At 32.0% G+C, this 13,243-nt stretch overlaps 1 protein-coding gene across 1 annotated transcript; it reads left to right on the top strand.

Moving 5' to 3' along the window:
- Positions 1 to 59: 59 nt before the first annotated feature.
- LOC115888521 (kelch-like protein 18) lies at positions 60 to 13,036 on the top strand. The gene is made up of 11 exons (XM_030908274.1): positions 60 to 445; positions 578 to 708; positions 794 to 934; positions 997 to 1,185; positions 1,251 to 1,421; positions 1,482 to 1,615; positions 6,146 to 6,368; positions 9,989 to 10,155; positions 10,207 to 10,318; positions 10,389 to 10,496; positions 12,250 to 13,036. The coding sequence occupies exons 1-11, from the start codon at positions 251 to 253 to the stop codon at positions 12,458 to 12,460; spliced, it is 1,782 nt and encodes a 593-aa protein (XP_030764134.1). The 5' UTR covers positions 60 to 250; the 3' UTR covers positions 12,461 to 13,036.
- Positions 13,037 to 13,243: the final 207 nt, after the last annotated feature.

Raw genomic sequence — 13,243 nt, 5'->3', positions numbered from 1 at the left:
TAATAAAGATGTAGAAAAGTTTTATTTTGGTCAAGTTATAGTAGATTAAAATTGAAAATATTGATCTCGCCCTTCGCGCCTGGTACATTTGAACTAATTCTGCAACAAGGATTGACAGAATGACAGATGACTTAAAGTTAACCTCAAAACTTTACGTTCGTAAAAATAAAAAATAAAAACATTTTAATTGATTTTAATTAAATCAAAACACTATTGTTGTGATAACTATTTAGTTGATAAAGACGATAAAATGGATTGGAACATTAGATACGATATGCATAGCGATAACGAGTGTGATTCTAACGAAAACGCTTTGACTACGAGAAATGTACTGGAAATGAACAGTGAAAATTTGATTTTTCAACAAAACGATTTATTCCCTTCGGCATTCCCTTTGATGGCCGATATTAGAAGACAAGGAAAACTATGTGATGTAGTCCTAAAGGTAATGTACACTTTTAGCAATAATTTAATACAAAATTGCCGTTTTTGGCATGAGTTTTTTCAAACATCTGTGTTGAATGAATCTGGATGTGTACTTTTTTTTTTGAACTGGATGTGTACGTTTAATCAACAGGTTGAAGGGCAACACTTCAGTGCCCATAAAATTGTCTTGGCTTCTACCATCCCATATTTTCATGCTATGTTTATGAATGATATGGTCGAGTCCAGAAATAAAGAAATCGAAATTAAATGTATTGATGCCACGTAAGTTACTCATATATTATGCAATTGCTTTTCAAATATTTTTAGATTTTTTAACTTATATTTATGTCTGCTGTTATTATTTCAGTGCCTTAGAAGCATTGGTAAATTTTGCCTATACGGGTAAAGTTGTTCTGGACAAAAATAATGTACAAAGTATTATGATCGGTGCATCTTATCTACAATTAAATAAAGTCCGCGATGCTTGTGCTAATTACTTGTTACAAAGGTAACTGTAAGAAACATTTTTTTAATAGAATTGACTAATTTATTTTAAATTTTGATTTATAGGATTCACCCACAAAATGCTCTAGGGTTCCGTCATTTTGCAGAATCTTTAGGTTCCTCGACATTAGCCGAATCAGCTGAAAAATATATTGACTGGTATTTTCATGAAGTTTCTCAGCATGAAGAATACTTATCATTATCCCTAGTTGAAATTAAAAATTTGTTAGGTAAAAATGATCTTAGAGTTGACAAGTAAGTATAAATTGTTTTTCTGTTCCTTTTTATTGTTTTCTAAACTTTTAATTGTTTAATCATAGTGAAGAACAAGTATTTGAAGCATGTATGCGATGGGTTAAGCACGACATCGACAATAGAAAAGAATTCTTGCCAGAATTACTGTCTCTAGTACGTTTGCCTCTTCTGTCACCTTTATACATTACTGATCGAGTCAGGAATGAGGAACAAATAAGATATTCTATACAGTGCAGGTGAGATTTTAGGTTAAATTTCATTGTCTTATTATATTTAATATTATATATTTTTTTCAGAGATTTAGTAGATGAAGCTTTAACATTCCACCTTATACCTGAAAGAAGAGCACTAATACAAAGTTTTCGGACCGAACCTCGCGTTTGCGAAGTTAAGGGATACATTTATGTTGTTGGAGGCTTAAATAGACATGGTAATATTAGTAATTTAGTCAAAAAACAATATTCATAAATATATTTTTTTATAAATAAAATTCTTTCTTTCTTCTTTTTTTTCTCTTTATTTAATAATCTGTAAATGGAAAAAATAAAAATTAATTTTACTGTCCACACCAAAAATTGCAAGTAACAATTGACATCCTAGGTTTATCCTTCAGAATATAAATTATACTTAATATTTATTGTATATAATTTGTATTCGAAATATTACCAGTAATATAACTGATAAGTGTGTTAGGTATAAGAATTATTATGATAAATTAAAAATGCATAACACATTTTAACTAGTAGCTATATTATCATAATAGTTTGCCTTGTGTAGAATATTGTTACAACACAAAGTCATAATAATTAAAATACTCGTTTATTTTTGTCTAAAATGGGATTGGACTTTGGTTGTTTTATTCTAGATGTAATATCACATGATCAACATAAGTTATTTAATATTTCAAGGGGGTTATCCTCTAGTGGCCATCAAAAAGAAATAACTAAACACAATCAAATCAAGTTAGGCACTGCACATATTTCACTAGATATCTTTAGATTAAGATCTTTCTCTTCAGGTCAGAGAAAGCTTTCTGATTTGAGATTTTTAGTCCAATCTTACTACCAAAATATACGGGCAATAACTGCGCCAACACTTTTAACAGTATTTTCGCAGTAAATATCGGTTTTAGATTTTAGTTATAGAAAGTGCTTATAAAATAGTGATGGGCAAAACTGTTATTTTTAGATAACAGTTGAAACTGTTATAGTTATTTATAAAAAACAGCTTAAAAATAACAGGTTTCTTTATTTTATTGCTAAATATCTGAAAGAGTATGAGGCGGTCACCGCCAGGCGTATTAACGCAGTTGCAAGTTTCAACAATGACGTGCTCGGTGGTAGTATTTCCAGGGTGTCAAAACATTTCTAAATATTGATTGTTATCTAAAATACCTCTCTAAAAACGGTGGTTGTTTAGAAATAAGCGCTGTTTACAAATTGCGATATAAAAAAGTCAAAATGCCGCCACTCGTCTATACCTATACATTCCGATCTACCTTCGCCCTACCCCTCGATCGACGTTTGTGGAGGTGTGCTGGTTCGCCGGTGCGCACATTAGGTCGGACCAGCACGACCACGCATAAATATTGCCGGTCATATTTGTCCCTGACCGACACGACCTGTTTTGACGGTCGTGGCTTGTGGCGGTACGTGCTGGTACTGGTCTAGTGTGCTCTACTCTATTAAATAACACGGTCACCTTCACCGGTAGATTTTACTGGTCTCGTCCGTGCCGGTCCGTGTAGGTATAGTGTGCGCGATCTTTAACCGTTTTTTAAATAACACATATTGTAATATTTGAGGGGCGTTTTTACCCTCTTGGAATTTGAGATTCGAGAAACCCCTCCTTATCGAACCTCTACAGCCCACAGTCAATCCGTTTGCCAAAAATCAGCTTTAAACATCAAGCAGTTTAAGCAGAATCGTGATTACTCAATGGTCATATTTTATGAAACACCCCGTATAAATTTTTAAAAAATCTTAAAATATGTAAAACAACAAAATAAAATATACGTGTTTAAGAGTTTTTCCGAAAAACTCACCGGTTTTTAAATAAAAAATATTCTAATATTTGAGGGTGGTTTCACCCCCTTAGAATTCGAGTTTCGAAAAATCCCCTCTTATCGAACCTCTACACTCTAAAGCCAATCCGTTTTCCAAAAATCAGCTTTTTACGTCAAAGGCTTCAAGCAGAATCGTGATTAATCAATGACCAGAATTCTCGAAACATCTTGTATACATTTTTAAAAAATATTAAAATATGTAAAAGAAACAAAATAAAATATACGTGTTTAAGCGTTTTTTCGGAAACTTGACCGTTTTTTTAAATAAAAAATATTGTAATATTTGAGGGGTGGTTTCACCCCCTTGGAACTGGAATTTCGAAAAATCCCTTCTTATCGAACCTCTACACCCTAGAATCAACCTGTATGCCAAAATTGAGCTTCTTACGTTGAGTGGTTTGAGTAGGATCGTGATTAATCAGTGAGTCAGTCACTTAAGGATTTTATTTATTAGTATAGATTTGCAAAGGAGAATTTCTACTTAGGTATTTATTCTGAAAATTTTTCAGAATAAATAAATACCTAAATATTGAAACTTAATAACTAAGTACTGAATCATACAGCGCCATAATATCTAGACCTCCGCCCGTTATGCTCGTAACAGGTTGAAAAACAATGTATCTAAAACAACTGATGCGTTATTCTCCAACCTGTTTCGAACCTCCATCGACAATCGACCGATGCAGCAGCGTTACAACGTTTTCAGATTTTCCGCGACGGACCGTCCGCGACTTCGAGCAAGTACCATGGGCTTATATGGACGATTTCACATGAGTCGCGTATGCTCCGTCCGGATGAGCTATATCGAAAAAACATCCACGCGGACGCTCCGCGCGTACGGTCCGCTCCATCTGAAAGCGCTGTTACTTTCCCACTCCGATTATCTCAACCGCCGCTCTGTTATGCTCGTAACAGGTTAAAAAACAATGTACCTATCTAAAATGACTGCTTATTTTCTATACGTTATTCTCCAACGCGTTGCGAGCCTCCATCGACAATCGACCGATGCAGCAGCGTTCCTTTCCCACTCCTGTTATCTCGACCGCCAGGCGTTATGCCCGCAACTGTTTCAAAAAAGCTGCTTCTTTTATATCCTATTATTTTTAAGCTGTTGCAAGCCCAATACGACCATCGACCGATGCAGCTACGTTCGCTGCGCCGTGCCGTAGCGCATTTCCCACTTCGTTGTCCGTTGTATCTCGCCGCCTGTATCGATAGTTGTCGAAATAACATGTTTTCCATCCATACTAGTTGTTTTTTGGAATTGCTTCGAGCAGCATCGAATTTCGTGGCGGTGCAGAGCGCCGACTTTGTTTCACGAACGGTCGATCTCTGCGTTATGTTATTTCTAAATAATTGATATAAAATAACAGGTAGTTAAATAACAACCCATCACTATTATAAAACAAGGAAGTTAAACCAAATTTTTCTTTCATTATACAAAATGCAGGGTTTGAATTAGGGGTTAAAATAAGTTTAATTTGACTCACCCTCATTATATCAAAACAGTATTGCAGTATTTAATACGCTGAATTTTGAAAAAGACACTATTAAGTATTCCGAGTTAAAAAGTATTAAAACTTCTGGTTAAAAAGTATAAAAAAATGATCATATTTCAAAAACCACATTTTTGAAAAGAGAATCGAGTAGCAAATCCACTGAGCTCTCTCTCTACTAAAAAAATACAATATGATCGAAAAAACAACGGCGTCAGTAATGGCTAAGGAATGAAGATCGCTGTATTTGGAAAATGTCATTGATGTTCTTTTCCAAGCGAACTGGTCTTCGTTTTTTTTTTCGATCATACATAAAAAACATATAAAAAATAGATATACCGGGTGCGGCTCAAAAGTGTCTCACCCCTATAACTTTTTTTGTTTATGGTATTTTGTTACTTATTCTATAGAAAATGATATCTCTGAATAGAATGACATCATATGTCAACATTTGACATTTTCGTATATGGTTTATTTGAAATTGCAAAATGCGATTCATAACGAAAATTTGACTCGAAATACCAAGTGTGGGGTATCAAATTATTGGTAAAAAAATGCTTTTTCCAAATATGTTAATGAGCTACCCTCGTTCTATTTGAAAAAATTAAGGTGTGATTAAAAATACGATTTGGATATCTTTTAACCGGCCAGGAAAAGTCACTAAAATCATTATACAATCAAATTTATTTTTCCGAGGCTCCTTGATTAAAAATTAAGGTTTTTTAACACAGCCAATGGCACTCTAGATTGGAATTTAAAATACAATTTTCTTTCAAACGAAAATGTTAAAAGTTGACATATGATATGTCAATCTATTCAGAGTGTCATTTTCTATCGAATGGAGTAAAATAATACCGAGGGTGTCATTTAAAAATCAAAAATTGTAGTCATTTCCGGTGAAACAGGAATTGGCAAAGAATTGAATACGTCAATCAATCCTAATTTATGTCATATACTAACATATTAAATATCGTTTTTATTATCTGAAAAAATTAAAAAGTTATAGGAGTGAGCCACTTTTGAGGCACTCGGTATAGCTTTCTATTTAAAAATATTACATTTTAGATAAAACTATGTTTGAATCGCCCTGTACGCTGACTACTAAAATGTGTGCTGCCCCATGTTTTATAAAAAATTGGAGTGAAAATCTCAAACCAAAAACTTCAATAAATATGATAAATCAATAAATATAATGAATAATAATCCTTCAGGGAATTTACATACAGGGTATTTTGTCAAAAATTTAAAATTTTGAACAACTTTTGACTTTGAGCACCTTTATGCCTCAAGATGAAAAATTAACTATATTTATAGGAAGACGAGAAAAACTATATCTATAGGTGGAGAATGAGAAGCTTTACTTCCTTTACTTTTCAAAGAGCCAGATTTCTTTTTCCAGGCGAATCTCTTTCGACTGTCGAATATTACGATTCGAAATTGGAGAAGTGGAACTTGGCTCCCGCAATGTCAATGATGAGGTCGCGACTGGGCGTCGCTGTTATTAAACATAAACTCTACGCATTCGGCGGTTATAATGGTAGAGACAGACTATCCAGCGTTGAAGTTTACGACGCATTGCAAAAGAAATGGAGTATGGTTACACCGATGATATGTAAAAGGAGGTAGGTATGATCTTTCTAAACTGTATAGTGAATTGCCAGTTCATATAAAAGCCTCATATATAAACTGTTTTAAAATCTATACCCGTCAATGGCTTTTTGATGTAAATTTGTTTTCAAAAGTTCAGAATTTCATTGGCATATTATTGTGATATATGCAGGGTTGGCATGATTTAAATCAAATGATTTAAATCATGATTTAAATCGTGATTTAAATCAAGTGATTTTTTAAATTTTAATCATGTGATTTAAATAAAAAAAAAATATTTTATTGAAACTTTATAATAAATCCAAAAATAACTGTAAAAGTTATAAAAATGAAATGTGTCCTAGAAAACTATAAAAAAATATTTCTATAACAGATATAATAGATAATAAATCGAAAAATAATTGTAAACGTTATAAAACTTATAAAACTATATAAAAAAAAACTATTCATAATTGTTGGACCGAATTTTTAACTACTTTCGTGTGAATTCATTATACCGCTAAACGCAGGGATTTTAAAATTTATGAATAAGTGAAAAATTCGCTGTTCGAATACATATCATTCGCAAAATCTAATGCAGAACTAGGTTTTTCTTATATAGAGACTATATCTTCATTCCCGAGAATCTACAATCGTTGTCAGAAAATATGTTGTTTTATTTTTTTTTGAAACGGTTGTATGTTTCCAAATTCCTACCGACATTTTGATCTGCAGTAAGTACTTTACACTTTGACATAATACATACTAATTTCATTCTCGACATAAGACTATTTCCGAAAAATAGTGTATTGTTTTATTAGGAGTAAAAATTATACTTTTTTTGACGATGCTGTACCTTTGAAAGACAATCCTAAAGCTATTCCGACGTTACAGGGAGGCATAAAAAGTACATTTTTACTCCGAATAGAATATACCATTTTTTTAAACATTACACATATTTTTTTAATCAATTTCAAACATTACAAATAATGTAAACAGTAATCGAGCAACAATTTGTACACTCGTTGAATTTGACTTAATATCAGTTTAATAATATATTTTTGTACTTTTGTGCTTAGGCGTAACAGTACTTTACTTTTATGTCTAGGCGTTAAAATGACAAAAATTAATACTTTTGAGACGTTTGAAAAAAAATCCTTTTGATCTGAAGCGAACGACTTTTTTTGCGGAATATATTGGTAACTAATGTGGAAAAATCACACGCCCCGTAGAATTGTTAATATTATTGGTATCGGCGTATAGATTTAGCCATTTAGGATAGGACTTTAATTGAAAATAAGTCCTAGTCATTTGGAAATCCGATTTAAATATTGTTTTGAATTAAAATCAAAAAAATCTGATTTAAATAAAAAAAAATCTGATTTTTTTGATTTTTTTTAAAAAAATCAGGATTTTCCAACCCTGGATATATGCATACCATCGAAAAAAAAACTGTGTCGAAGACGGCTGGGGAATGACAATCTATGGTAATTTTAACGAAGTCAAGCCCTAGCCGTCATTTACTTCTCCCGTACTCTTCGTATTTTTTAATTGCGCAGTTTGTCTTAAGAAGGTTGTAATTTATTTTTATATTGAGTAAAATGATGTTACCCATAATTTTGTTAATTTTGTCCCAATATTATTTACATTTTATAAAAAAAAATAGTCAAAATCTAATATTTCATATTCAAAGTATTATTTGGTATTATACAGATTCAGCCTCTCACGTCACTTATACGCTTACACCAGACAAAACTTACACTGCCATCAGATAAAGCTAAACTAACAGTGCCTTCTGTTACTATGAATTGACCTATACCGGGTGCGTCTCAAAAGTGGCTCACCCCTATAACATTTTTATTTTTTCAGATAAAAAAAACGAGATTTGGTGTGTTAGTATATGACATAAATTAGGATTGATTGACGTATTCAGTTGTTTTTGGTCACTTCCTATTTCACCGGAAATGACTACAACTTTTGATTTTTAAATGGCACCCTCAGTATTTTTTTACTTTATTCGATAGAAAATAACATTCTGAGTAGAATGACCTATCATATGTCAACTTCTGACATTCTTGCTTAATAAAAAATCGTATTTTAAAATTCAATCTTAGAGTGCCACGGCTATGTTAAAAACACTAATTCTTAATCAAGGAGCCTTGGAAAAATAGATTTGATCGTCTAATGTTTTTAGTGTCTTGTCCTGGCCAGTTAGAAAATGCTCAAATCGTATTTTAAATCATATATTAATTTTTTCAAATGAAACGAGGGTGGCTCGTTAGGATATTTTGAAAAAGCATTTTTTACGATTAATATGATACCACACACTTGGTATTTCGAGTCAACTTTTCGTTACGAACCGCAAGTTATAATTTCAAATAAGCCATATGCGAAAATGTCAAAAGTTATGAAAGACATACGATATGTCATTCTTTTCAGAGTGTTATTTTCTATCGAATAAAGTAAAAAAAAAAATATCGAGGGGGGCAATTATAAATCAAAAGATATAGTCATTTCCGGTGAAACAGGAAGTGACTGAAAACAACTGAATACGTCAATCAATCCCAATTTATGTCATATACTAACATACCAAATCTTGTTTTTTAGACGCACCCGGTATATGCTATATAACTACTATTGCTTATCCCATCAAATGTTCATAAATGATATTATATTTTGTACATGTGTCTAGCCCTAGCAGGCAACTATTAAGCCCGACCAATCACGTTAGAGTTCTTGACATACACAAATGAGTTAACACCCTCCAAATAACCACGCTAACCAACCTGGTTGGTCAAGCTTAATAGTTGACTGCTAGGGCTAGACACTTCTATATTTTGTTGGTATCAGTCAGGCCCTAGACACTCAATGCTAATTTTATAGAACTACAAATTTAGTTTCTTCCTCATCGCCAGACGGCGCAAAAGACATTAAAGTACAGGTTTCTTACTTATATATGACAGTGTCTATGTGAACTACCGTCTAATGGTCTAGTTTTGGTCTAGTTGACAATGTTGGTGATCCGTCAAGTTATTTATAAATCAATATTTAAATAATGATTAATTCGGATATTCCTGATTTGTCGGAAAGTTCGGTGATTTGTGTTTATAGTTTTTATTTTTATTACTTTGTGCATTCTGATATTTACAATCGATCTTCATTTTCATGTTAGATACTAAACTTTTTTATTAAAGTCATTTTGATATTTTAGAAATGATAAATTTATGAACGAAATAAAAAAATAGTTTAATCATAAATAAGTAAGTACTTTGTTGGTTAACAGTTAATTAGTAGTCCATAATATGTTTACTATATTATAATTTATTTGTTAAATCAAAAAAAGCGCGGTGTTTAAAATAATATATGTATTCATAATTTTAATTTTGTTTTGACTATGTTACACTTCTAATGAGCTAATAAAACATGAAATGTAGTAAAAAGTCTATATTATTCTATATTTTACTAGAGATAATTTTGCGCTTGAATAATGTTACCGTTTTAGTTAGCGTTAATAAGTAACGGAATGTTAAAATTATGTTATACCAAAACTCCCCATTAGTTTCTTCTAGTTAAGGATCACTAGGTGGCTTTAAATGACGAACCTATTTGTTTTATATCAGTGTCCAATCTATCTCTAGTAATTATATTTTTATAGTGCCCTTGGAGCAACAGCACTGGCTGATATAATCTACGTATGCGGAGGTTATGACGGAGTCACTTCTCTAAACTCCGTAGAAAGATATCATCCTAGTACAAATTCGTGGTGTTCGCTAGCTCCAATGAACAAATCAAGAAGCGCTGGTGCTGTTATTGCTTGCCAAGGTAACAGTGGGTCTTTTTAAAATCATATATCTTATAAATAACGATTTTTAGGACATATTTATGCACTGGGTGGCCACGACGGTCTCTCAATATTCGATTCTGTTGAAAGATATAATCCCACCACTAATACATGGATCGAAGCGCCGCCTATGCTTACCAAGAGGTAGGATCAATTTTTATTTCTTTATAATTCAAGTTCAAAATACTCATACAAAATATAATTACAATGTTAGGTGCCGATTAGGAGTAGCTATGCTTGGAGGAAAACTCTACGCTTGTGGAGGATATGATGGAAGTTCATTCCTTCAAACTGTAGAAATGTTTGATCCAAGAGCTAACAAGTAAGTATTAACTGTCATTTTTTTACTCACACCTTATTTTATTTGGCATTAACTGGGGTAAATATATGTGAAATATTTCAAATGGACATAAACTACCTAAAATGAAGCACATCCTCCTTGGGTTGGTTATGCCATAACTATCACATACTAAATAAATATAGTTATTATTACTACTGATACATTTCTAGAAATGTTGATCAAAGCAAAGTAGAATTTTACCTTCTAATTGTCCTAACCTTACTTTTAACTGAGGCATCAGAAATAAAAAGGGAGTAGGCGATATTCTCACTTTGAGAGTGTTTATAGTTTGTTAGTGTAACTAAATACAGGGTGGCGACTCTCACACGCTGCGGAAGCTTCAAAGAGAACGACAATTTGTATTGAAATGAGATTTTGTGCACATATGTAGGTTAATTCAGAACACTTTTTAAAAATATAGAGAGTTCTACAGGGTGTCCCTAAAAAAAGTTACATATCAAAGTTGTATATTTTGTAATGCAACACCCTATATATTAATTGATTTTCGGATTCTGGGAGAAGAATAAAGGTGAGTTTTATAAGAAAAGTATATGACTAAAATGTAAGGTTTTTGACATATTTAACATTTTCTAGAAATAAAGAACAATTTTTAAATTAGAATAAAAGCTACCTAAATTGGAATTGTAGAATAAAGGTGAGTTTTATAAGAAAAGTATATGACTAAAATGTAAGGTTTTTGACATATTTAACATTTTCTAGAAATAAAGAACAATTTTTAAATTAGAATAAAAGCTACCTAAATTGGAATTATACCCGGTATAACCCGGTAACTATTGTTCTTTAAATCAAATTAAAACTTGATCCAAAAAGTTATACAGGGTGAGACAAAATTAATATTGAACATTGGTCACCTTTAAAAGCATTTTAAATGGAACACCCAGTATATTATTCCGATATTCAGTGGAGAATTCATGTCTCTTCAAAATACTATTAAGGATGCCTACCCCTCAAAGATTTTCCTAGATATTTTATTATTTGATAAAATCTAGGTGGCTGTGATATGTGTAACGTTACTTCAACATAGCTGTCTAATTAGTCCAACTTTAACAACTAGTTATCATTTTGTGTCAGTTAAAACAAAAAAAATTCTCAGAAATTTGCCGAAAATGCAAACTTTCCTACATCAGAGAGAATTGATATGATTCTGTTAGTTTGGTGAATGCAATGTGCATTCACCAATTAATAGAATACTTAAATGCTTCTGATTTTATCTAGTCTGTTTTTTTTTAGGATATATTAAAGACAGTATTTACAAAACTCGACCAACTATTGTCGACAACATGAGAGAAGTTATTGTAGCTGCTTTTTGGGGTAGAACTCCACGTATGCTTTTTAAAATGAAAATATCCTTTTGAAAATACAATCATTTTATGCAGTTAACAGGAAAGAAAGCATTTTGAGCATTTGATTTCATCTAGCTAATTTTTGTCACATAATCATAGGTTTATATCTAGTTTTAATTCTGTAATAATTAAAATATGTTTTAAACGTGAATCTTTTATTACATTTGAGTATTTTGCTCTACAATCTTTAATTTTTGTTAAATTAACAAAAGGTATATCACACAGCCACCCTAGATTTTTTCAAATAATAAAGATCTACTGACGCAAACCCATTATCTTGCGAACCGTACCTTAAGAAACCCTGCTTTATAATAATAATAAAAAATACGATCCTTCAAACTTTGTTAACTAAAACTGTTGTCCCATTCAAGATGGACCTACGTTGCTCCCATGAACGCTCAACGTAGCAGAGTGGCTCTGACAGCTAACATGGGCAAACTGTGGGCAGTTGGTGGCTACGACGGCATTTCAAACCTGGTGACCGTGGAAGTATATGATCCGAAGCTGAACGAATGGAAGTATGCTGCAGACATGATAGCTCACGAAGGTGGAGTCGGTTTAGGTGTAATTTCCATTCCATAATTTTACGTTTTTAACTTGAACAGGTTAGAACTAAGCGGTAACTAAACAGGGAGGACCAAAAATATCGCAAGAAAAATGTTTTTATTGTAATTACATCTCTATACAGGGTGGTCAGAATTGTATTCCGGAAAGTTCGGTATCCTATTCTGCAGATAAAAATAAGTAAAAAATTGTTATAAATGAATATCCGAAAATTCTTCCTTTTGAAAAAGTTTCATTTTTATTTCGATTTTTTCTAAATAATTTCTGAACTAACACCGATATTTGGATGAAAATTAATGTCTGGGTATTTTTTGAAATGAGAAATTTGATTTAGATTATTAATATGACTCCTACTTGTAAGGGGCGCCAACTATATGTTTTTTGATGAGCAATAACTTTTCGTCTGTACCTGTATTACACTACTGACTGAAAAATATACATTTCCGCCATTTTTACGTGAAATAGGGTCTCTTAGACCGAAATAATAAATTTGGAAATGTCTTGGTTTCAAAGAAAGGTTTAACAGAAATTGTTTTATCATACTGTTTTTTTTTCAGAAAAAAATATGATTAAAACTGTTTTATCATAGTTTTTTTCCAGAAAAAAATATGACTCGTTTAAAAACAAAAGTTCCCAAATTTATAATTTCAGTCAAATAATTACACTATAGTCAACATGTTTATTTTTTGTAATGGCCATGTATTGATTATTTCGATTCCAAATATCTTGAGAACAGTTGATTGGTCGAAGCCATTTTTACCAAAAGACCTTTTGTGCGTAAAAAATGGCGGTAGTGTATAT

This window comes from Sitophilus oryzae, unplaced genomic scaffold (genome assembly GCF_002938485.1).
Source record: "Sitophilus oryzae breed Bouriz unplaced genomic scaffold, Soryzae_2.0 scaffold_1167_pilon_pilon, whole genome shotgun sequence".
NCBI classification, from domain to species: domain Eukaryota; kingdom Metazoa; phylum Arthropoda; class Insecta; order Coleoptera; family Curculionidae; genus Sitophilus; species Sitophilus oryzae.
This window is presented reverse-complemented; position numbering and strand designations above follow the sequence as displayed.

Excerpts from the sequence above, each read along its gene's own strand:
- LOC115888521 (XM_030908274.1), top strand. The coding sequence starts at position 251 with ATGGATTGGAACATTAGATACGATATGCATAGCGATAACGAGTGTGAT. Across the intron at positions 709-793 it reads ATTAAATGTATTGATGCCAC|TGCCTTAGAAGCATTGGTAA; the intron begins GTAAGTTACTCA and ends TTATTATTTCAG. Across the intron at positions 1,186-1,250 it reads AATGATCTTAGAGTTGACAA|TGAAGAACAAGTATTTGAAG; the intron begins GTAAGTATAAAT and ends GTTTAATCATAG.